The sequence below is a fragment of the Bufo gargarizans genome, chromosome 4, assembly GCF_014858855.1.
Source record: "Bufo gargarizans isolate SCDJY-AF-19 chromosome 4, ASM1485885v1, whole genome shotgun sequence".
Classification (NCBI taxonomy): Eukaryota; Metazoa; Chordata; class Amphibia; order Anura; family Bufonidae; genus Bufo; species Bufo gargarizans.
In genome coordinates this window covers 442,616,179-442,642,631 of record NC_058083.1, presented here as the reverse complement: position 1 = coordinate 442,642,631, position 26,453 = coordinate 442,616,179, and the positions used below count along the sequence as shown (strand labels likewise).

The following is a 26,453-nucleotide window of genomic DNA, read 5'->3' as shown; positions in this document are numbered from 1 at the left end:
TTGCTTAAATCATCTTTCTTTCCCATTCTGACATTCAGTTTGGAGTTCAGGAGATTGTCTTGACCAGGACCACAACCCTACATGCATTGAAGCAACTGCCATGTGATTGGTTGACTAGATAATCGCATTAATGAGAAATAGAACAGGTGTTCCTAATAATTCTTTAGGTGAGTGTATACCTACAGTTTGCCTGAGAATGGCACATTCTACAAGATGTGCATAACCTATATAAATAAAATGTAGTGATGAAGGACATGGAAGAAGCTTCACCTAGTGTGCACCTCTGTATTGTGGGCTAATAGTGTTGCTATTGTCTCATTGCAAATAAGCTTTTGGGTCTCTAGGAACTGATTTTTGACTGGAAGCTCTGAAACCTCTATTGGCAATGTGTAAGCCCCTTCCTGTAAAATTAAATAAAAATGAACCTATTTATATGATCATGAAAATCCACTGCAGAGTTTAATTGTCTCCATTACATATACATAACTGATTTCTGTAAGACAATTTGCACTTAAAATGAGTAATTATGTGCATCATAATCTTCATGGAACCTTCTCAAGGAGATGAAACAAGTATACAAACAGCTATGTGGAGCCTCTCTTAATGACTTTCATATAGAAGATTTAGGACCACAAGCGTCACATTATGTGAAAGATGTATCTGATGGGAACTTATATTAATTAACCCAGGCAAGTGTGAAAATGAAAAATGTTGACGTACGTCTGCAAGGATGCTTTAATAATGGGATTCTGACAGCAAAGCTGCATTCATTATACATAGGCATGTGTGAAGACGAAAAGCCAACATAAGCACAGATCCCTGGAGTGGATTTTCAATTGTGCTCTTGATTACAGATAACATTGTTGTGTATTCCTCTTTGAACATGCTCTGTCTCCAACAGGCTCTAATTACATCCTTTCCAATTTTAGCAATTAAAGCTTGCATTTGAAGTAGTGTGAGAACCGATGAGAAATTAAAGGTTGGCATGTAAACATAGATCTAAATGCACTTCTTTCAAGGTTGCTCACCTCTATTAGAAAAACCTGTTATTGACGCAGCAAGATAATGGTGGATGCTAATAAAGTAGGCTTTGTATGTTTTAAGCTCAGAAAAAGCCGATTATATGAAACAATGCTTGAAAAGAAGAAGTGGTTACTTTTAATAGTGTAAAATAAGGATCCTTTTGAGCTGATTACGGCAGGATATATTTTCAGAATTTATCATTTTCACCCAGCTCTTTATTTTAGGTTTTATAGATAAGCTTTGAAATGAAATAACTTCAATGTGTACCTCATAGTTTATGTATCAGCTACTTGAAATAACAGATAACCTTAAACTTTATGTATCTATCTATATAACACAAAAACCATGCCACATATATTATATGGTTGAAGCAAAAATGAAAAAAACTATGACTAGGTGCACACGTATGACCTCAAACACTAAACAGTAAGTTCTCACATGCACTAGCATCAGAGGGAGAGGAGGGGGGGAAAGGCATGGCTGCAGCATGAGAGGACAATGCACTGTTTTTCTATTTTATTTGCTGTGGTCTGCAACAGTTATCGTACAAAACAAAAGCAAATACATACATAAGGAGATTATGTTAGGTTTTGTTGGCTGTTCATTTTTTGTATTTGGATTCTGAGTGTGGTCTGGTAGGAGAGTGTGGTTTGGTAGGTGAGTATATTACACTTACCCAGGGGCATATGCAGAAATTTGTCAAGGGAGGGGCTCAATGACTTAAATATGAGTATACAAAAATCCACTTGTATGGACACACACAGTCAGGGCCTTTATAATGAAGTACATCTATAATGAACCCATTTAACATACCTGAACAGTAGCATTCTAAATAATTGCAAGCTATTTTAAATATACAAAATAGTAACTTAAAAGTTAGGGGACATAAGGAGCACAATCAGCTATCACAGGAGACACACAGAACACAAAGCTTACACAAGGGACACGTGGAGCACAAATAGCTCACACAGGGGACCCATGGAGCACCTAGCTTACACAAGTGACAAGCACACACAGCTCACACAAAGCACAAACAGTACTTCATGGGAGCAGTGCAAGGCTGCTAAAATAAGAGTGTGGCCACCAGAAGCCCTGCACTGATTGTTATGTCATGGTCAGTGGTCACCCACCAAAGACATGGTCACCCATAGTCCACCCAAAAGCTACTCAGAGCTTCTTCTAGTCTGCCCTGCCCTGCCCCCCCCCCCCCCCCCTTATTTATAATAGCACTGACTTCACAGATTTAAAATGTCTGCTGCTGTGGCATGTCACAGGGGCTGCTGTGGGAAGCAAGTGGAGCAGAAAAATAAAACAACCATATCAATTAAAGGGTAACCAGAACGGGTGGCTCAATTAAATGTTAAATAGTGAATCACACCGGGCATCTACTTGGTAGAGCAATTAATGTTGTATAATTTATCAGAGAAAGGTTGAACTTGATGGACTTGTTTCTTTCTTCAACCTAAAATGAGGAAAATTGGCTTCTACCTCACAAGGTTTCCTCCGGTTCAACTTGCAAGATAACAGGCTGAACTGGACGGACATATATATTTTTTCAGGCTTACAAACTATGTTACATAAAGTATTTGTATATACAGTGGGATGCAAAAGTTTGGGCAACTTGTAAATCGTCATGATTTTCCTCTATAAATAGTTACGATAAAAAATGTCAGTTTAAATATATCATATAGGAGACACACATAGTGATATTTGAGAAGTGAAATTAAGTTTATTGGATTTACAGAAAGTGTGCTATAATTGTTTAACCACCTCCCGACCGCCGTACGCGTATATGCGTCCGGGAGGTGGTTGCTTTATTCCTCCTGGACGCATATACGCGTCTTCTCGCGAGACGCGAGATTTCCTGTGAACGCGCGCGCACAGGAACAGAAGGTAAGCGAGTGGATCTCCAGCCTGCCAGCGGCGATCGCTCTCTGGCAGGCTGGAGATCCGAATTTTTTAACCCCTAACAGGTATATTAGACGCTGTTTTCATAACAGCGTCTAATATACCTCCTACCTGGTCCTCTGGTGGTCCCTTTTGTTAGGATCGACCACCAGAGGACACAGGTAGGTCAGTACAGTCCCACCAAACACCACACTACACTACACTACACCCCCCACCCCACCCCCGTCACTTATTAACCCCTTATAAACCCCTGATCACCCCATATAAACTCCCTGATCACCCCCCTGTCATTGATCACCGCCCTGTCATTGATCACCCCCCTGTCAGGCTCCGTTCAGACGTCCGCATGATTTTTACGGATCCGATCCATGTATCCATGGATCCGTAAAAATCATGCGGACGTCTGAATGGAGCCTTACAGGGGGGTGATCAATGACAGGCGGGTGATCACCCATATACACTCCCTGATCACCCCCTGTCATTGATCACCGCCCTGTCAGGCTCCATTCAGACGTCCGCATGATTTTTACGGATCCGATCCATGTATCCATGGATCCGTAAAAATCATGCGGACGTCTGAATGGAGCCTTACAGGGGGGTGATCAATGACAGGCGGGTGATCACCCATATACACTCCCTGATCACCCCCTGTCATTGATCACCCCCCTGTCATTGATCACCCCCCTGTAAGGCTCCATTCAGACGTCCGCATGATTTTTACGGATCCGATCCATGTATCCATGGATCCGTAAAAATCATGCGGACGTCTGAATGGAGCCTTACAGGGGGGTGATCAATGACAGGCGGGTGATCACCCATATACACTCCCTGATCACCCCCTGTCATTGACCACCCCCCTGTAAGGCTCCATTCAGACGTCCGCATGATTTTTACGGATCCGATCCATGTATCCATGGATCCGTAAAAATCATGCGAACGTCTGAATGGAGCCTTACAGGGGGGGTGATCAGTGACAGGGGGGTGATCACCCTGATTACCCTGATCACCCCCTGTCATTGATAACTCCCCTGTAAGGCTCCATTCAGACGTCCGCATGCGTTCTGTGGATCCGATCCATGTATCCATGGATCCGTAAAAAATCATGCGGATGTCTGAATGGAGCCTTACAGGGGGGTGATCAGTGACAGGGGGGTGATCACCCTGATTACCCTGATCACCCCCTGTCATTGATAACCCCCCTGTAAGGCTCCATTCAGACGTCCGCATGCGTTCTGTGGATCCGATCCATGTATCCATGGATCCGTAAAAAATCATGCGGATGTCTGAATGGAGCCTTACAGGGGGGGTGATCAGTGACAGGGGGGTGATCACCCTGATTACCCTGATCACCCCCTGTCATTGATAACCCCCCTGTAAGGCTCCATTCAGACGTCCGCATGCGTTCTGTGGATCCGATCCATGTATCCATGGATCCGTAAAAAATCATGCGGATGTCTGAATGGAGCCTTACAGGGGGGGTGATCAGTGACAGGGGGGTGATCACCCTGATTACCCTGATCACCCCCTGTCATTGATAACCCCCCTGTAAGGCTCCATTCAGACGTCCGCATGCGTTCTGTGGATCCGATCCATGTATCCATGGATCCGTAAAAAATCATGCGGATGTCTGAATGGAGCCTTACAGGGGGGGTGATCAGTGACAGGGGGGTGATCACCCTGATTACCCTGATCACCCCCTGTCATTGATAACCCCCCTGTAAGGCTCCATTCAGACGTCCGCATGCGTTTTGTGGATCCGATCCATGGATCCATGGATCCGTAAAAAATCATGTGGATGTCTGAATGGAGCCTTACAGGGGGGGTGATCAGTGACAGGGGGGTGATCACCCTGATTACCCTGATCACCCCCAGACATTGATAACCCCCCTGTAAGGCTCCATTCAGACGTCCGCATGCGTTCTGTGGATCCGATCCATGTATCCATGGATCCGTAAAAATCATGCGGACGTCTGAATGGAGCCTTACAGGGGGGGTGATCAGTGACAGGGGGGTGATCAGGGAGTCTATATGGGTGATCACCCCCCTGTCATTGATCACCCCCCTGTCATTGATCACCCCCCTGTCATTGATCACTCCCCCCCTGGTAAGGCTCCATTCAGCCATTTTTTTTGGCACAAGTTAGCGGACATTTTTTGTTTGTTTTTGTTTTTTCTTACAAAGTCTCATATTCCACTAACTTGTGTCAAAAAATAAAATCTCACATGGACGCACCATACCCCTCACGGAATCCAAATGCGTAAACATTTTTAGACATTTATATTCCAGACTTCTCACGCTTTAGGGCCCCTAAAAAGCCAGGGCAGTATAAATACCCCACATGTGACCCCATTTCGGAAAGAAGACACCCCAAGGTATTCCGTGAGGGGCATATTGAGTCCATGAAAGATTGAAATTTTTGTCCTAAGTTAGCGGAAAGTGAGACTTTGTGAGAAAAAAAAACAAAAAAAATCAATATCCGCTAACTTATGCAAAAAAAAAAAAAAATTCTAGGTACTCGCCATGCCCCTCATTGAATACCTTGGGGTGTCTTCTTTCCAAAGTGGGGTCACATGTGGGGTATTTATACTGCCCTGGCTTTTTAGGGGCCCGAAAGTGTGAGAAGAAGTCTGGGATCCAAATGTCTAAAAATGCCCTCCTAAAAGGAATTTGGGCCCCTTTGCGCATCTAGGCTGCAAAAAAGTGTCACACATGTGGTATCGCCGTACTCAGGAGAAGTTGGGGAATGTGTTTTGGGGTGTCTTTTTACATATACCCATGCTGGGTGAGAAAAATATCTTGGTCAAATGCCAACTTTGTATAAAAAAATGGGAAAAGTTGTCTTTTGCCAAGATATTTCTCTCACCCAGCATGGGTATATGTAAAATGACACCCCAAAACACATTCCCCAACTTCTCCTGAGTACGGCGATACCACATGTGTGACACTTTTTTGCAGCCAAGGTGGGCAAAGGGGCACCTTTCGGATTTCGCAGGCCATTTTTTGCACATTTTGATTTCAAGGTACTTCTTACACATTTGGGCCCCTAAATTGCCAGGGCAGTATAACTACGCCACAAGTGACCCCATTTTGGAAAGAAGACACCCCAAGGTATTCCGTGGGGGGCACGGCGAGTTCCTAGAATTTTTTATTTTTTGTCACAATTTAGCGGAAAATGATGATTTTTCTTTTTTTTTCTTTTTTCCTTACAAAGTCTCATATTCCACTAACTTGCGACAAAAAATAAAAAATTCTAGGAACTCGCCATGCCCCTCACGGAATACCTTGGGGTGTCTTCTTTCCAAAATGGGGTCACTTGTGGGGTAGTTATACTGCCCTGGCAATTTAGGGGCCCAAATGTGTGAGAAGAACTTTGCAATCAAAATGTGTAAAAAATGCCCTGCAAAATCCGAAAGGTGCACTTTGGAATATGTGCCCCTTTGCCCACCTTGGCAGCAAAAAAGTGTGACACATCTGGTATCGCCGTACTCAGGAGAAGTTGGGCAATGTGTTTTGGGGTGTCATTTTACATATACCCATGCTGGGTGAGAGAAATATCTTGGCAAAAGACAACTTTTCCCATTTTTTTATACAAAGTTGGCATTTGACCAAGATATTTCTCTCACCCAGCATGGGTATATGTAAAATGACACCCCAAAACACATTGCCCAACTTCTCCTGAGTACGGCGATACCAGATGTGTGACACTTTTTTGATGCCAAGGTGGGCAAAGGGGCACATATTCCAAAGTGCACCTTTCGGATTTCACCGGTCATTTTTTACAGATTTTGATTGCAAAGTACTTCTCACACATATGGGCCCCTAAATTGCCAGGGCAGTATAACTACGCCACAAGTGACCCCATTTTGGAAAGAAGACACCCCAAGGTATTCCGTGAGGGGCATGGCGAGTTCCTAGAATTTTTTATTTTTTGTCGCAAGTTAGTGGAATATGAGACTTTGTAAGGAAAAAAGAGAAAAAAAAAAAATCATCATTTTCCGCTAACTTGTGACAAAAAATAAAAAATTCTAGGAACTCGCCATGCCCCTCACGGAATACCTTAGGGTGTCTTCTTTCCAAAATGGGGTCACTTGTGGCGTAGTTATACTGCCCTGGCAATTTAGGGGCCCAAATGTGTGAGAAGAACTTTGCAATCAAAATGTGTAAAAAATGCCCTGCAAAATCCGAAAGGTGCACTTTGGAATGTGTGCCCCTTTGCCCACCTTGGCAGCAAAAAAGTGTGACACATCTGGTATCGCCGTACTCAGGAGAAGTTGGGGAATGTGTTTTGGGGTGTCATTTTACATATACCCATGCTGGGTGAGAAAAATATCTTGGTCAAATGCCAACTTTGTATAAAAAAATGGGAAAAGTTGTCTTTTGCCAAGATATTTCTCTCACCCAGCATGGGTATATGTAAAATGACACCCCAAAACACATTCCCCAACTTCTCCTGAGTACGGCGATACCACATGTGTGACACTTTTTTGCTGCCAAGGTGGGCAAAGGGGCGCATATTCCAAAGTGCACCTTTCGGATTTCACCGGTCATTTCTTACACATTTTGATTGCAAAGTTCTTCTCACACATATGGGCCCCTAAATTGCCAGGGCAGTATAACTACCCCACAAGTGACCCCATTTTAGAAAGAAGACACCCCAAGGTATTCTGTGAGGGGCATGGTGAGTTCCTAGAATTTTTTATTTTTTGTCGCAAGTTAGTGGAATATGAGACTTTGTCAGAAAAAAATAAAAATAAAAAAATCATCATCATTTTCCGCTAACTTGTGACAAAAAATAAAAAGTTCTATGAACTCACTATGCCCATCAGCGAATACCTTAGGGTGTCTACTTTCCGAAATGGGGTCATTTGTGGGGTTTTTCTACTGTTTGGGCATTGTAGAACCTCAGGAAACATGACAGGTGCTCAGAAAATCAGAGCCGTTTCAAAAAGCGGAAATTCACATTTTTGTACCATAGTTTGTAAACGCTATAACTTTTACCCAAACCATTTATTTTTTTGCCCAAACATTTTTTTTTTATCAAAGACATGTAGAACTATAAATTTAGCGAAAAATTTATATATGGATGTCGTTTTTTTTGCAAAATTTCACAGCTGAAAGTGAAAAATGTCATTTTTTTGCAAAAAAATCGTTACATTTTGATTAATAACAAAAAAAGTAAAAATGTCAGCAGCAATAAAATACCACCAAATGAAAGCTCCATTAGTGAGAAGAAAAGGAGGTAAAATTCATTTGGGTGGTAAGTTGCATGACCGAGCGATAAACGGTGAAAGTAGTGTAGTGCCGAAGTGTAAAAAGTGCTCTGGTCATGAAGGGGGTTTCACCTAGCGGGGCTGAAGTGGTTAAACAAATTTAGGCAGGTGCATAAATTTGGGCACCACAAAAAAGAAATAAAATCAATATTTAGTAGATCCTCCTTTTGCAGAAATTGCAGCCTCTAAACGCTTCCTGTAGGTTCCAATGAGAGTCTGGATTCTGGTTGAAGGTATTTTGGACCATTCCTCTTTACAAAACATCTTTAGTTCATTCAGGTTTGATGGCTTCCAAGCATGGACAGCTCTCTTTAAGTCACACCACAGATTTTCAATTATATTCAGGTCTGGGGAGTGAGATGGCCATTCCAGAACGTTATACTTGTTCCTCTGCATAAATGCCGTAGTGGATTTTGAGAAGTGTTTAGGGTTGTTGTCTTGTTGAAAGATCCAGCCCCGGCGCAGCTTCAGCTTTGTCACTGATTCCTGGACATTGGTCTCCAGAATCTGCTGATACTGAGTGGAATCCATGCATCCCTCAACTTTGACAAGATTCCCAGTCCCTGCACTGGCCACACAGCCCCACAGCATGATGGAACCACCAACATATTTTACTGTAGGTAGCAGGTGTTTTTCTTGGAATGCTGTGTTCTTTTTCCTCCATGCATAACGCCCCTTGTTATGGCCAAATAACTCAATTTTAGTTTCATCAGTCCACAGCACCTTATTCCAAAATGAAGCTGGCTTGTCCAAATATGCTTTAGCCCACCTCAAGTGGCACTTTTTGTGCTGTGGGCGGAGAAAAGGCTTCCTCTGCATCACTCTCGCATACAGCATCTCCTTGTGTAAAGTGCGCCGAATGGCTGAACGATGCACAGTGACTCCATCTGCAGCAAGATGATGTTGTAGGTCTTTGGTGCTGGTCTGTGGGTTGACTCTGACTGTTCTCACCATTCCTCGCTTCTGTCTATCTATATTAACTTGAACTGAGCCTGTGGTCTTCCATTTCCTCAATATGTTCCTAACTGTGGAAACAGACAGCTGAAATCTCTGAGACAGCTTTCTGTATCCTTCCCCTAAACCATGATGGTGAACAATCTTTGTCTTCAGGTCATTTGAGAGTTGTTTTGAGACCCCCATGTTACTACTCTTCACAGAAAATTAAAAGAGGAGGGAAACTTACAATTGACCACCTTAAATACTCTTTCTCATAATTGGATTCACCTGTGTATGTAGGTCAGGGGTCACAGAGCTTACCAAGCCAATTTGAGTTCCAATAATTAGTTCTAAAGGTTTTGGAATCAATAAAATGACAACAGTGCCCAAATGTATGCACCTGCCTAATTTTGTTTAAACAATTATAGCACACTTTCTGTAAATCCAATAAACTTCATTTCACTTCTCAAATATCACTGTGTGTGTCTCCTATATGAGATATTTAACTGACATTTTTTATTGTAACAACCAATGATTTATACAGGAAAATCATGACAATAAACAAGGTTGCCCCAACTTTCGCATCCCACTGTATACACCCATACATTCACACAAACACATACTCAGACACATAGATTTACATATATGCTGGAATTTTTGATTCGTCAAACACTCAGATTTTAGTGCTGTCTGCGCATTAAAATGTATTGGCTCTTTGGAGACAAACTTTGTTTCACCTGAAGCAGCACGAGAATTTGGTGAATGAATTCAGTATTAATTTCCGAATCTTTTAAAACATTTAAAATTAGAGATCCGAGTGTGGTACCAGCTGGTACCTCGGTACCAAACCCGAAATGTTAAATGTTTTTAATGCAATACATTTTAATGCTGTATGGAGACAGGTCTCCTTACAGCATTAAAAGTGAAGTGCTTGAACAAATCGACTTCTGATCCCTGCTCTGAAGTTTTATACGCTTAACACTAGTCCCTACAATCAGAAGGCTTCAATATTTGCAGCTCCACCCTGAACATTGTGTACACTGCTTTATTAAATTATCACAATTTAAAGTATATATAATACCGGAATACTGTTTTGCCCTATGTGATATTGTTGAGAAAAGCAACTGCATGCTGAGTGGTACTGTATGACTCCCGGCAAGTATCAGGCATCTGTATTAATCTATAAAATAGGATTAATGCCGTCTTAATGGGTGTGCAATTATTTTTCTCCACCCCAGTTAAGAACGGGTGGGAGAGTATCTCTGCAGATTAGCTTTTGTTTAAAAACTAATTTCCAGGACATCCAGCTTGCGTTGCAAATTTGCAATATATTTTATACAAATACATAGTATGTTGACAACTGAAATACAATGACAAGAAAAGGTAAACATATATAGTGATAGACTTTTCCATAAAGACGTGCTATAATGTTCCAAAATAAAGATAGATAATTAAAATCATTATTTTAGCTTGCTCAGTATAGAAATATACCTGCATGAAGTACGATCATATAGCCAACAAACCGATGAAATGTAATGTTTTTGTCAAGCAGCCTTCTGATATCTCCTCTGCAACACTAAATAAAAACAATAATTCATTGGATCAACATAAAACACAGTGTACAGAGTGCTATGAAGTATAAACTAATGTTGCTACACTTATTTTCTACTTACTGCACTAGTTCCTCTGAGCAGAGATACAACATTTCGACACACAGGTAGTATAATCAGCATGCAGTTAAAGTTCAGACACATTGCAGAAGCTCTTGCCCAAGCTAGAGTAGACTGCAGAGGAAGACAACCATGTTAGAAAATAGACAAACAAAATAAATGTTCAGTGTCAACAGCTATAACCCCCAAAAATAGGCGCATGGCACATTGGATGCATACGATAGTACAGATACCATAGCAGCTATATTGTTACGTTAGAATACAAGTCTCTATAGAAATTATTTTGCAGTGATTACCACTTCAACCATATATAATGCCCTCAAAATGTATTTACTTATAAAAGGGTATGGTGAGAAAGTTCTGGATTTCCAGTGTACTGTTTTGAAATGCAACACAGCTGTAATGGACCGGTGCACAAAATGTACTCAAATTGTCATCAATTCTTTCTGCCTAACTACAGGGTGGCCCACCTCCAGCAATAGATGAACGAGCAAGTGGATATTTTAATTTTTTTTAATTACCCACAAGTCACAAAAGAAGCTGAAAGTGGTCCCCGTTCACATCTATGCATGTTGGCTGATACTGCTTGCAGCTCTTTAACAGTGATGCTGCAGAAGAAAAAAGGTCCTGCTTTTTCTAACAAGATGGGGCAACATGCCACGCCTCATGGAATTCACTGGCACGGGTTAATGAATTGTTTACGGACGAGCGAACTGCGAGCAAGGGGCTATGGGGTACTTGTCCACATGCGATTTTTATCTGTGGGAAAATTTCAAACAGAAAGTGCATGCTTACAATCCACATCCTCTTGATGAACTGAAGGAAAACATCACAAACACATCTGCATCTTCACAAGTGTTATCTACTTGCTCGTTCATCTTATCAGTCTATCACTGGAGGTGGGCTTTTTCATGGGCCACCTTGTACAAAGCTAATACAGTATGTGATAACTATATATCACACTTGGATAAAAGTTGTTAGGAAAGTTTTTTTTTATATCGGTCTGGTTGACACATTTGCATGGACATTGAACTGGTTGGCAAACTCTGTGGAACATTGGAGCTATTTTATGGACCTTGCTTGGCACAAAACTATGCTTATTTATCTATAAAAGATACAAAATATGGGTTATTCTATGTAGATATAAATACTGTGCTGGCATTATTATTTATAATCATTGTGTATGTATTACGTGGCCTTAGTCTAGTGTAGAAGCACAATTCTGGTATGTGTATCACTAGCTATGGGCACTCAGGTTGACAACAGCATTTTGGCTAATAACAGGGAGGCACCTCTATGAAGTCCATATACACTAATAAGGCATATAGAGAAGAGTCAGAGTAAGACATCCCATTTCCCCTCTTCCAAACCATGTCACATAAATATGCAGTATGTAACTAACAGCCACTGGTCCGGGTGCCCATAGCAGACACCCAGTGGCTCTTAATAACCCCTTCTGAACCACACCATATACAGTTGCAAGAACAAGTATGTGAACCCTTTGGAATGATATGGATTTCTGCACAAATTGATCATAAAATGTGATCTGATCTTCATCGAAGTCACAACAATAGACAATCACACTCTGCTTAAACTAATAACACACAAATAATTAAATGTTACCATGTTTTTATTGAACATACCATGTAAACATTCACAGTGCAGGTGGAAAAAGTATGTGAACCCTGGACTAATGACATCTCCAAGAGCTAATTGGAGTGAGGTGTCAGCCAACTTGAGTCCAATCAATGAGATGAGATTGGAGGTGTTGGTTACAGCTGCCCTGCACTATAAAAAAAACACATACCAGTTCTGGGTTTGCTTTTCACAAGAAGCATTGCTTGATGTAAATGATGCCTTGCACAAAAGAGCTCTCAGAAGACCTACGATTATTTTTGACTTGCATAAAGCTGGAAAGGGTTATAAAAGTATCTCCAAAAGCCTTTCTGTTCATCAGTCCACGGTAAGACAAATTGTCTATAAATGGAGAAAGTTCAGCACTGCTGCTACTCTCCCAAGGATTCACATTTAGTAACTGGTTGAACTTCCTTTGGCAGCAATAACTTCAACCAAACGTTTCCTGTAGTTGCAGATCAGACGTGCAAAACTGTCACGAGTAATTCTTGACCATTCCCCTTTACAGAACTGTTTCAGTTCAGCAATATTCTTTGGATGTCTGGTGTGAATCACTTTCTTGAGGTCATGCCATAGCATCTCAATCGGGTTGAGGTCAGGACTCTGACTGGGCCACTCCAGAAGGCATATTTTATTCTGTTTAAGCCATTCTGTTGTTGATTTACTTCTATGCTTTCGGTCGTTGTCCTGTTGCAACACCCATTTTCTGTTGAGCTTCAGCTGGTGGACAGATGGCCTTAAGTTCTCCTGCAAAATTGTCTTGATAAACTTGGGAATTAATTTTTCCTTCGATGATAGCAATCCATCCAGGCCCTGACAATCCATCCTGGCATCCATCCAGCAGCAAAGCAGCCCCAAACCATGATGCCCACACCACCATACTTCACAGTTGGGATGAGGTGTTCATGTTGGTGTGCTGTGCCTCTTTTTCTCCACACATAGTGTTGTGTGTTTCTTCCAAACAACTCAACTTTGGTTTCATCTGTCCACAGAATATTTTGCCAGTACTGCTGTGGAACATCCAGGTGCTCTTGTGCAAACTGGAAACATGCAGCAATGTTTTTTTGGGTTATAGCTAGGAAGAGCTATATGCTTGGTTGATGACTTGATCACCAATATTTAGAAATTTATGTAAACAGGGTGGTAATGGTGATTTTTAGTTAAAACGTAACTTTTAATTATTAAGGTAGAATAAGTCCCTAGGTGTGATAATTTAGATACAAAGAGAGTGTATAATAACACAAGGGATACAAAAAATGCTTGGTGCACGGCGGCACCTTTAATTTCAAAATAAATTAGTGCATGGCGGCACCTTAAATAGCCAGTGGTCCTACCGTTTCAGCCACGGCCCTCTGGTCTTTAGAGACGTCCAACGCACGATGGTTTGCTGTGGAAAAGAGCGAATGGGGCCCGGCGGGGATATTAATGGGTTAAGGGCACCTAGACAGCCCTAAGATATGGGTGCTATCTCGGCCCTAGCATCCTATTTACGGAGCACCCATTCTAATAAGAACGACCCCGTCCGGAACCTAGCCCTTTCACTACTTGGCCCTATTGTGCCCTAGTGTAGCTAATCCCTACACGCATGTTTCATTTTTAGAACTCATCAGGGAAATTTAGGCACATACAGAGGGGCAATGCGGTATAGTGACATATAGTGTTGGTAGCTTTATTTGGTAATCATCACATACATCATATGCAGTTATGATAAGGCAAAATATGACACAATTGATACTTTAAGTTGGCAGCCTTTAGTCAGGGCTCCACTCATGTATCAGGGCTGGGTACTTGCCTAATGATATGAAGACAAGGTAGAGGGGGTTGCCTGATGATGACCCGATCCCTCTTATGGAGCTCAGCGGCTTGTCCAGAAGCCGTGATTAAGCCAATGTTTTTTTTTGGACAGCAGTGGCTTCCTCTGTGGTATCTTCCCATGAAATCCATTCTTGTTTAGTGTTTTACGTATCGTAGAACAGGGATGTTAGCATATGCCAGAGACTTTTGTAAGTCTTTAGCTGACACTCTAAGATTTTTCTTCACCTCATTAAGCAGTCTGCACTGTGCTCTTGCAGTCATCTTTACAAAACGGCCACTCCTAGGGAGAGTAGCAGCAGTGCTGAACTTTCTCCATTTATAGACAATTTGTCTTACCATGGACTGATGAACAGAAAGGCTTTTGGAGATACTTTTATAACCCTTTCCAGCTTTATGCAAGTCAACAATTCTTAATCGTAGGTCTTCTGAGAGCTCTTTTGTGCGAGGCATCATTTACATCAAGCAATGCTTCTTGTGAAAAGCAAACCCACAACTGGTGTGTATTTTTTATAGGGCAGGGGAGCTGTAACCAACACCTCCAATCTTATCTCATTGATTGGACTCCAGTTGGCTGACACCTCACTCCAATTAGCTCTTGGAGATGTCATTAGTCCAGGGGTTCACATACTTTTTCCACCTGCACTGTGAATGTTTACATGGTATGTTCAAAAAAAACATGGTAACATTTAATTATTTGTGTGTTATTAGTTTAAGCAGACTGTGATTGTCTATTGTTGTGACTTAGATGAAGATCAGATCACATTGTATGACCAATTTGTGCAGAAATCCATATCATTCCAAAGGATTCACATACTTTTTCTTGCAACTGTACATTAATTGATAAAGGCATGGATCTTTTTCCTGCAGCCCATTAATTTACATATTTACATGGTAAAACTGATGGCACTACACAGATCCACTGGCAGGACTGGGCTGTCATGCTGAAAGGTAGATCCTGTACTCATCACAGTAAACCCTTCATCACAGCATTGTGTCCGCATTCAGGTAGTTGGTAAGGATGCCCATGGGGTCAGAGAGAAGCTTGTAAGTGTGCAGAGAAGACACTATCTGCATCTTTTTTGCATGACTGTGTATACAGATCATTAGTAACTGTGAACTATGGGCTGTTACCATTAAATCACTGTGATTTGTATGTGATAACAGCAGAAAACATGCTGACAATGCAGGGAATTTATCATGAGGGTAATATCTGAATTCTGCATTGGAGTACTTAGCACAAAATTTATCAACATGTTTGTAAAATTTGGAGTACCTCAAAGACCACATTTGCACACAAATGTTTTTTCTTTCCATGTCCGTTCCGTTTTTTTTGTGGACCTTATACGGAACAATTCATTTCAATGGGTCCGGAAAAAAAAAAGGAAGGTACCCCATGCGCATTCCATTTCCGTATTTCCGTATGTCCGTTCCGCAAAAAAATAGAACATGTCCTATTATTGTCCGCATTACAGACAAGGATAGCACTGTTCTATAAAGGGCCAGCTTTTCTGTTCCGCAAAATACGGAATGCACACGGATGTCATCCATATTTTTTGCTGATCCGTTTTTTGTGGACAGGAAAATACATACAATCGTGTGAAAGAGGCCTAAACCTAACATTTTTGTCTAAAAATGCTACTCAAGTTTTTTTTTTTACAACTTTTTGTATGACAAAACCAGGATTCAAGCCTCCACAGAGATAAGGTATAAGGGAAAGATCTAACTAAACACTGTGTGAATAAGGCCTCGTTCACACTTCAGTGTTTGGTCAGTGATTTCCATCAGTGATTTGTGAGCCAAAACCAGAAGTGGAGCCTCCACAGACATGAGGTAGAAGGGAAAGATCTGCTCCTGTTCTGTGTTTAGAGCCGCACCTGGTTTTGGCTCACAAATCACTGATGGAAATCACTGACTAAACACTGAAGTGTGAACGAGGCCTAAGGCATTACTTAATAAATCTGGAGTGAAATGCATTAGCATAGCTGACCACACCCACTTTCCCACATTTTTAAACTGGAATGTGCTGTGTAAAGATACAAACATTTTGTTCAAATGACCCCAAAAAGTCGCAAAGCCCCTATCTTGTGACTTTTTGAAGACAAAATTCTGGAGTACATTGCCGGATAAATTCCCCCTAAAGTCTTCCCTGTTAACCTGTGTCCTCATAGTAAAAAAAAAATATGTTGTAAAATGTAAAATAAATAAAATAGATTACAATAAAAAGAAAATACCACCTAAAAAGTACACATCTAGAAAATGCCAGTACTTTATTATCATCCATGTACAGAGATGGTATCTAAAGATAAGGGAGGAAGATCCATATAAAGCTAAAATAGAGTATTGTTTTTGACACCACAGTGACGCTATACATTACCTAATGTACACATACTTTACTGTTCTGCACAGGAGAATTAGAGGATTCATTTTTTGAGTAAACAGTATTTTTTGAACAAACATTAAGACATATCATGAAAAATCAGGAAATTTGTTTCTAAACATGTCCCTTATGAAGGCCTTCAAAATTAATTAATAACTACTCTAATTTTAAATAATAAGAAAGCCCCATGTGATGTTCCAAAAAAGTATATATACAGTGCCTTGCAAAAGTATTCACCCCCTTTGACTTTTTTCATATTTTGGTACATTATAGCCTTAAGTTCAATGTTTTGTTAATTTGCATTTTATGTGATGGATCAGAACACAATAGTCTAAGTTGGTGAAGTGAAATGAGAAAAATATATAAATAAAACTATTGTTTAGAAATAGAAAACGGAAAATTGTTCTGGCATTGTCTGGTCAGGGCGTACTTATATGCTTTTTTTGTGGACTGGTTGATCTAGTATTAGAATTAGTAAATTATTATGCATTCTTGGATGCTATTTGAGGCAGACAGCTGTAATCCAGAAAAAAAAAAAAAGGCAGTTATATGGTAACCATTCCAATATACTATCACTATAAAAGAGTCAAACACATACCCCTGTTTTTTCGGCCATTCCCATATATACATAAGGGCCAAGACTGCCAGCCCCACATATATGTGTATGCTTGGGTGCATGTGTGTATGTACATATGTGTATCTGTATATACTGCCCACCCCATAGTTAAAATACATAAAATATAAACTTGAAACAGCATGTTCTCAGCCCGGGTATACTGCCACCAGTTTCTTGTTTGAGATAAACCCAGTCCGCTAACGGGATTATATAGGTCAAGAAACCAACCCGTGCAAACGTCTAACTAGGCCGGAACACGGAAGTAGGGATTCGTGATCGAGATACAAGGAAAGCACAAGATTAAATTATATATTTATTTGCCTTAAGGGCGCACTAGACGTAACACAATATACACGCAAAGAATATATTCAGTGGTCTGAGGTTACAAATACAGATGGCGAGGTACAAACAGGGTTAAGTAGAATAAAAGTCAGTTTACCAGGTATAGGAGTTCTTTGGGTTGTGATGAGTTCTTAGCTGTGGTCACATGGGAAGCAGTGATGTCAGCTAGTTGCAGGTCCCTCTAAACACATGGCATGATGTGACCTCCTTTCAGAGAAAGACACACCCGCTTGCTGGCACAAGCCTTTTAACCTGTAGCTGGTCCCTCCCCTCCGCCTCTGGGAGGGGTCCACTTCCCTTCTGCTGAGCTGGTAGCACATGAGCCACAAAACCGATTAGGGCTCCTGGCTCCAGACCAGAATGTCGCAGGGAGGTGGTTCTGGGACCAATGGATCCATGTGGGTTCCGGCTACCAGTAGAGTCCAAGCATGGTACCGTTATTTGGATTCTGTGGGGAGATATGTATATGTCCCCCTCCCTGGCATCCCACCGCCAAGGTATGACCACGGGCATGTTCATTGTGGCCACAGGAACACAAATATGTATCTGGTTTATGCCTGTGATGGATGGGCGATTCATAATTCCTTATGAACCGCCGGAACCAGGATGTCTGATAATGTTCATTGAAGTGGGGAATGGCCTAGACCCCCTGCAGGGAAGTTTTTCCTGTTCCATTAGCTGGGTTCCTGGATGGCTGAATGAAGGTGAGAAATGCTAACAAAGGTGGACTGCTAGAGGAGCTCTGCCTTCTGGCTGGCTTTGAAGCAGATTCCCCCTGTGGAGCTTACTACCTCTGCTACCTTTCAGCAGATGGTTGGTGTGGGAGCATGGCTGACAGTGAACAATAATCCATATTCCTCACAAAGCCCATAAAAAGCTTTGGTGCAACCAATTACCTTCAGAAGTCACATAATTAGTGAAATTATGTCCACCTGTGTGCAATATTAGTGTCACATGATCTCTCATTACATATACACACCTTTTTTGAAAAGATGAAGGAAACACCAGGGAACTCTCCAAACAAGTAAGGGACAATGTTGAGGAATACAAGTCAGGGTTAGATTATACAAAAATATCCAAATCTTTGATGATCCCCAGGAGCACCATCAAATCTATCATAACCCAATGAAAAGAACACATGCACCGCAGGCACAACAGCAAACCTGCCAAGAGATGGCATTAATCAGAAAGGCAGCACAAAGACCTAAGGAAACCATGGAAGAGCTGCAGAGTTCCACAGCAGAGACTGGAGTATCTGTACATAGGATGACAATAAGCCATACGCTCCATAGAGTTGGGCTTTATGGCAGAGTGGCCAGAAGAAAGCCCTTACTTTGAGCAAAAAACAAAAAGGCACATTGTGAGTTTGCAAAAAAGGCATGTGGGAGACTCCCAAAATGTATGGAGGAAGGTGCTCTGGTCTGATGAGACTAAAATTGAACTTTTCGGCCATCAAAGAAAACGCTATGTCTGGCGCAAACCCAACACATGACCTCACCCAAAGAACACCACAGTGAAACATGGTGGTGGCAGCATCATGCTGTGGGGATGTTTTTCAGCAGCCGGGACTGGGAATCTGGTCAGAGTTGAGGGAAAGATGGATGGCGCTAAATACAGGGATATTCTTGAGCAAAACCTGTACCACTCTGTGTGTAATTTGAGGCTAGGACGGAGGTTCACACTTGAGTGGTTTAAGGGGAAACATGTAAATGTGCTGGAATGGCCTAGTCAAAGCCCAGATCTCAATCCGATAAAAAAATCTTTTGTCAGACTTAAAGATTGCTGTTCACAAGTGCAAACCGTCCAACTTGAAGGAGCTGGAGCAGTTTTGCAATGAGGAATGGGCAAAAATCCCAGTGGTAAGATGTGGCAAGCTCATAGAGACTTATCCAAAGCAACTTGGAGCTGTGATTGCCGCAAAAGGTGGCTCTACAAAGTATTGACTTTAGGGGGGTGAATAGTTATGCACATTGACTTTTTCTGTTATTTTGTCCTATTTGTTGTTTGCTTCACAATAAAAATAAAAAAACATCTTGTTGTGGGCATTTTCTGTATATTAAATGATGCAAATCCTCAAACAATCCATGTTAATTCCAGGTTGTGAGGCACCAAAATACGAAAGAAGTCAAGGGGGTGAATACTTTTGCAAGGCACTGTATACATACAGTTGCAATAAAAAAGTATGTGAACCCTTTGCAATGATATGTATTTCTGCACAAATTGGTCATAAAATGTGATCTGATCTTCATCTAAGTCACAACAATAGACAATCACAGTCTGCTTAAACTGATAACACACAAATAATTAAATGTTACCATGTTTTTATTGAACACACCATGTAAACATTCACCGTGCAGGTGGAAAAAAGTATGTGAACCCTTGGATTTAATAACTGGTTGAAACTCCTTTGGCAGCAATAACTTCAACCAAATGTTTCCTGTAGTTGCAGATCAGACGTGCACAACGGTCAGGAGTAATTCTTGACCATTCCTCTTTACAGAACTGTTTCAGTTCAGCAATATTCTTGGGATGTCTGGTGTGAATCGCTTTCTTGAGGTCATGCCACAGCATCTCAACCCGATTAAGGTCAGGACTCTGACTGGGCCACTCCAGAAGGCGTATTTTCTTCTGTTTTAGCCATTCTGTTGTTGATTTACTTCTATGATTTGGGCAGTTGTCCTGTTGCAACACCCACCTTCTGTTGAGCTTCAGCTGGTGGACAGATGGCCTTAAGTTCTCCTGCAAAATGTCTTAAAAAACATGGGAATTCATTTTTCCTTTGATGATAGCAATCCGTCCAGGCCCTGACGCAGCAAAGCAGCCCTAAACCATGATGCCCCCAGCACCATACTTCACAGTTGGGATGAGGTTTTGATGTTGGTGTGCTGTGCCTCTTTTTCTCCACACATAGTATTGTGTGTTTCTTCCAAGCAACTCAACTTTGGTTTCATCTGTCCACAGAATATTTTGCCAGTACTGCTGTGGAACATCGACGTGCTCTTGTGCAAACTGTAAACGTGCAGCAATGGTTTTTTTGGACAGCAGTGGCTTCCTCTGTGGTATCCTCCCATGAAATCCATTCTTATTTAGTGTTTTTTACGTATCGTAGAATCGCTAACAGGGATGTTAGCATATGCCAGAGACTTTTGTAAGTCTTTAGCTGACACTCTAGGATTCTTCCTCACCTCATTGAGCAGTCTGCGCTGTGCTCTTGCAGTCATCTTTACAGGACGGCCACTCCTAGGGAGAGTAGCAGCAGTGCTGAACTTTCTCCATTTACAGACAATTTGTCTTACCGTGGACTTTTGGACAGCAAGACTTTTGGAGATACTTTCATAACCCTTTCCAGCTATATGCAAGTCAACAATTCTTAATCGTAGGTCTTCTGAGAGCTCTTTTGTGCGAGGCATCATTCACATCAGGCAATGGTTCTTGTGAAAAGCAAACTCAGAACTAGTGTGTGTTTTTTAAAGGGCAGGGCAGCTGTAACCAACACCTCCAATCTCATCTCATTGATTGGACTCCAGTTGGCTGACACCTCACTCCAATTAGCTTTTGGAGATGTCATTAGTCTAGGGGTTCACAAACTTTTTCCACCTGCACTGTGAATGTTTACATGGTGTGTTCAATAAAAACATGGTAACATTTAATTATTTGTGTGTTATTAGTTTAAGCAGACTGTGATTGTCTATTGTTGTGACTTAGAAGATCAGATCACATTTTATGACCAATTTGTGCAGAAATCCATATCATTCCAAAGGGTTCACATACTTTTTCTTGCAACTGTATATATATATATATATATATATATATTTATATATATATGTTCTGTGGACTCGTTCTGGTAAACAGGATTAGCGGAGGAAGTATAGAGCCAACAACAAGTTCTTTGGATCAAACAGTTCAGTGTTTTATTCCCACTTTAGGCAAGTGACAAAACAAGCAGTCATATTCAAACAAAAAGTCACCTTGCGGTGTTGGTGGTAATTCACATCATGCGGCAATTCTGCCTCAAAGAGTCCTTGCTGATAGCAGCACCAACCTGTTTTCACGCCAAACAGGCAGCAAGCCTTCACCCAGACACAAGGCTCCTAGATCCCAACACAGAGACCTCGCTTCTGAGTCCAGCTGCCTTTTTAAGGACAGCCAGGTGTTGCCAAAACCCAGACCGGCATTTAAAATCTGGTCCGGTATTTGACGTCACCTGGCTGTAAATCAGCCCAGCAGCTCGTGCTGGGAGGAAAATACCTGTTTTCCAAGACCAAACCTCTTACTGTGTGTGTGTGTGTGTGTGTGTGTATAAAGGAAATTCTGGTGAAAGAAGCACGTATCTAATTTTGGGAAGTGCCGTGGAATTTTCTTTTTCATTTATGGTTTGACGAGAGGATCACCGCCACAGCCGCTGGCACCCCTTTTTCTACTTTGTTCTACTATTGTTTGCAGTGCCGCCCAGCCGCTTTGACATATATATATGTGTGATTTATAATTTTTTTTTACTGAGAAACAGAAACATGAAACTTTATAATGCAACATATGAAAATGTGAACGTTTGCTCTGGCTATGAGGGCCCAAACACTCCCAGTAATGAAAGGGTTAAACATTACATAAAATTGCCTCATACTTACCCCCAGTATCACCCGTGTGTAGTAGTATGATTCAGCTTTATCATACCAGATAAAGGTATCAATAAATAAATATGCATTTAATCCCAGCCATGTTACCTGCAATAGAATATAATTTTTATCAACATCATAATTTTTTATTTATTTCTATAATGCTAAGATAGTCTATGACAATGTAAAAATCACACAGTGCAGTGCACTGATTTATGGTTTTGTAAGGTTAAAGGGACTACAATATCAGACACAGCCCATGGAATGTGATGCTGTTTTTTTTTTTGTTTTTTTTTGGGGGGGGCGGGACTGATTGTTTTTATCTAATCCTGGAAAAACCCTTTAATGCTGACAAAAGATGCTGGATAGTGTACTATGTTTGTCTAAATAGTTAAAATCAATTTCTATCTTCACTGATGCGGAAGAATTATTGCAGTTATTAACAATCAAACTATTTCCATTCAACATATAATTATGGAATTATTGAATATTAAACAAATATATTAATTGAACTAGTAATAATGTAAATGACAAGATACTCACTGAATTATTGTAGTTAAATAATACATGATATTACAGCTGAGGTCCAGTCAATGGCTCAATGTCATCAGCTGCCAAGCCTGCCTAGTTTAGGGGGAACCTGCACTAGGAGAAGGGCCCTATTTGTGTTTTGAACAATGGGATGTGTCCACGTCTGCATTAGGAATCGCCAAAGCAGATTCCAGTAAAAAAGGAGGACAAAAAGAGTGCAGCGTGATCTGCTATTTTATCCATTAAAATGATGGACACTATGACAGAAACTTGATTGAGCTCAATGGGGTACATCGGGAACCATCGCTGTCCGTTATCTAACAGATCAGGCACCTCCCTCATTTTCGTGGTTCTGCTCCTATAATGGAGCGGATAAACTGAAATGAATAGAAGTGTGGCAGGGATGTGAATGACCCCTTAGGCTGGTTTTGCACTGTGTTTGGCCCTCTACTAGGCTTTTAGGTCGGGGGTGTACATTTAAAAACATGAAAACAGTATTTACACTTATAACTTTGCTGCAAGCTCTGCAGGGCAGAAGCGTGGGATGGGAGCAGGAGTGGTAATGGCTCTGGCAGTAATTATACACCATACTCATACCGATACTCCCTAGGGCCAAGTCAGTGATAGGAGGGCACACCCTTTCTTTCCTTGGGGCATGCCCTAATGTTGGGGGTACCTGATGGTCATTCAGATGCCCTTTGTGATATGATTGTTGTATGGGTACACGGTAGGATGGCCAGAGTCATAGAGTTCTGTCTAAAGTATCAAATATAATGAAACATTTTTTTTGCACATTCAGAGGCTGATCATGTACTGATCATGTCGAAATGGCACAAGTGTATGTATGTATAGCTCATGTCAGAGCTCTGTTATAACAAGCAATGCATTTGTCTTAGGCCTCTTGCACAACCTTATGGCTTTTTCAGTATTTTGAGGTCCGCAAAAAACAGATCCACAAAAAATATGGATGACATCCTCGTGCATTCCGTTTTTTGCAGAACGGAACAGCTGGCCCCTGATAGAACAGTACTATCCTTGTCCGTTATGCGGATTCTATCTTTGAACGGAACAGAAAAACAGAAATATGGAAACGGAAGGCATACGGATACCTTCAGGTTTTTTTGTAGATCCATTCAAATGAATGGTTCAGTATATGGTTTGAATACGGAAAAAAAAAACGTTTGTGTGCAAGAGGCCTTAGCTGGACATAATAGAGTGGATTTCAGCCTTTTAGTGACAGGAAAATTCTTAAATTTTTTTTATTTTTACTTCCAACCCTTCCAAAGCCATAATTTTTGTATTTTTTCATTCACATGAGGGATTGTTTTTTCCAGGAAAATATGCACTTTTTAATGGCACCATATATTGGTTAAAAAAAATCCAACTGGGTTGGAATTCTAAAAAAAAACACCATTCCGCCACCGTTTTACGTGTTTTTTTTTACATAATTTCCCAGTAAAACTGACGTGTTACGTTTATTCTCCAGCTCAGTATGATTATGGGGATTCCACATATCTAAAGTTTTTCTGGCATTTTAATACTGAAAAAAGTAAAAAACTTTGGATTTTTTTTCTTTTCATCCCTCTAACTTTTTTGCAGTTTTGTGTGAGGAGCCGAGTGAGTTTTTAATGATACAATTTAGGGGTGTGTATGACTTTTTGATAACTTTTTATTTATTTTTTTGTGGGAAGTTAAGCCACAACAAAAAAAAACAGCAAATAAGCAGCAAATGAGCCGTTTTCTGTATGGGAAAAATATTTTAATAGTATGGGCGTTTTCAAATGCGCCTATGCCCATGATGTGTATTTTATTGTATAAATATTTTATTTACATTTTGGGGAAAGGGGATTGATTAGAATTTTTAGATGTAAATTGTTTTTACACTTTTTTTTTTTACACTGTTTTATAGTTCTTATAGGGAACTATAACAAGCAATTATCAGATTGCTTGTCTTGTAGACGCCAATGCATTAGCATTGGAGTCAATGAGAACTTTACTATGTTCCTACGGAGGGTTAAAAGTCCACGATCAGTATTATTGCCATTCGCAGACATTGTTGCCAGGTGTCTGCTGTATGAAATGCCCTGACTCCAACGTAAATTTATGTTGGGCGGTCGGGAAACGGTTAACCTCTGGACGTAAACAAGAATGTTTCCATACATACATGACAAGCCAATATTGAAAATGCTGAATAACCAAAACAAAATATAATTTATTAGAAAGTTGCACAACTTTTCATTATGCAATGAATACACTTACAGTTACATAAGACTGAACAACCCCTTGTAATTTAATTTGTGTGGTAAGGCTACTTGGTCATTATATTCCTCTATTTTATTCATTAATGCAAATTTTTGTCACTTGCTCTTGTGACACACGTCAACCCCTTTCACAAGTCCTTGGTATGCTACTAGTATCTAATAAATATTAGTAATGGAGAGTATCTTACATTTTTGCTGGCCATTAAAATTACAAAACAATTTACTAGTATTTTCCATGGCATTACCACCTAATGAGAATGGAGGAAAATAATGAATATAAAAATTAAAAAAGCCAGTGAGTTATTAAATAAAGATTTATGCTTATTATGCAGAAATGGTCTAAGTAGATTGGTGCTGCTTGTAGTTCCATGAATAACAGCCTCAGCAGTATCAGAGGGGAAAGGGACGTTTTTTAATGAGGTTTGACAGAGCATTCAATCGTGTACAGTACCATGACCATACAATACACTGGAATCTGTTTAAAAGACTAACTTTGGAACCTATGATAATCTGCGACTTCTCATGTAAGAAGACAAACTCTTGCATACAGAACAGTAAGATCATTTTTATCCACAGTATGAAATATTATAAGTTTGCTTGGGTGTCTTAATTCAGTAGCAGCCACTTAATGCTGAAATGATTTGTTGCTTGAAGAAGCCAATAAACTTGACAGCAGTTTCCAACATAAAAAAAGGTACATAATAAATTTAGCAAAGCAGTTTAGATTTCTTGTCACTATAAACAATACGATTTCTTTCACAAGTTTAACTGTAATAAATAATGGAGGTATGCTAAGATATGAATATATGTAAATTTTGAAGGCAAATCTGCCATATACATGGTAATTACAGAAATAACTAACAATCTGTATCTACAACAAAATAAATTTAAAAAAGTAATTTAACAGAAAAATACGTTATTGCTTTCACTTACCAGAATCAAGGTTGCTGTTTCATTTAGAATCCAGTAACCCATTTCAAGCTGTAAATATTTTACTGAAGCAGCTAAAGGTGAAAGACCTTTATCACCTAATCTCTGTCCTGTCTCTGTCCTTCTGCTTTGAACTGAATCTTTTTGTTCTTGGAATTTTCTAATTAAAATGCATCTGCCAAAAGGCCATCACCAACCTGTCAAGATCACGTGACTAAGATGCATATAAAGGTGGTCTATCATCAGAGTCATTCCTTTGGTAAAAAAAAAAGCGTTATATTCATACATGACTGGATAACCTCTGTATCCTTATAATATACTTAGCTTTAATTGTAAAAATTGAAATGCCTCCCTGCTGGATAATATGTTCATAAGAATTTTTTAACATGCCTAAAGGAATTTTCGGAGATTCTAATATTGATGTTCAATCCTTAGTATAGGTCATCAATATCAGATTGGCTGGGAGTCTGACACCTGGGACCACCACCATTTAGCTGTTTGAGAAAGCCATTGGATAGTGGCTGTG

The 26,453-nt window shown here is 40.5% G+C and overlaps 1 protein-coding gene across 1 annotated transcript in view; it reads right to left on the bottom strand.

Moving 5' to 3' along the window:
* Positions 1–25,972, bottom strand: part of NOX3 (NADPH oxidase 3) — a 119,511-nt gene extending 93,539 nt beyond the window's left edge. Inside the window, exons 1-4 of the mRNA XM_044291841.1 lie at positions 25,931–25,972; positions 22,218–22,313; positions 10,811–10,921; positions 10,629–10,713 (exon numbers count right to left, since the gene is read on the bottom strand). Coding sequence (XP_044147776.1) covers positions 10,629–10,713; positions 10,811–10,921; positions 22,218–22,313; positions 25,931–25,972 — 334 coding nt within the window. The remainder of the gene's footprint in view (positions 1–10,628; positions 10,714–10,810; positions 10,922–22,217; positions 22,314–25,930) is intronic.
* Between the last annotated feature and the right edge of the window lie 481 nt (positions 25,973–26,453).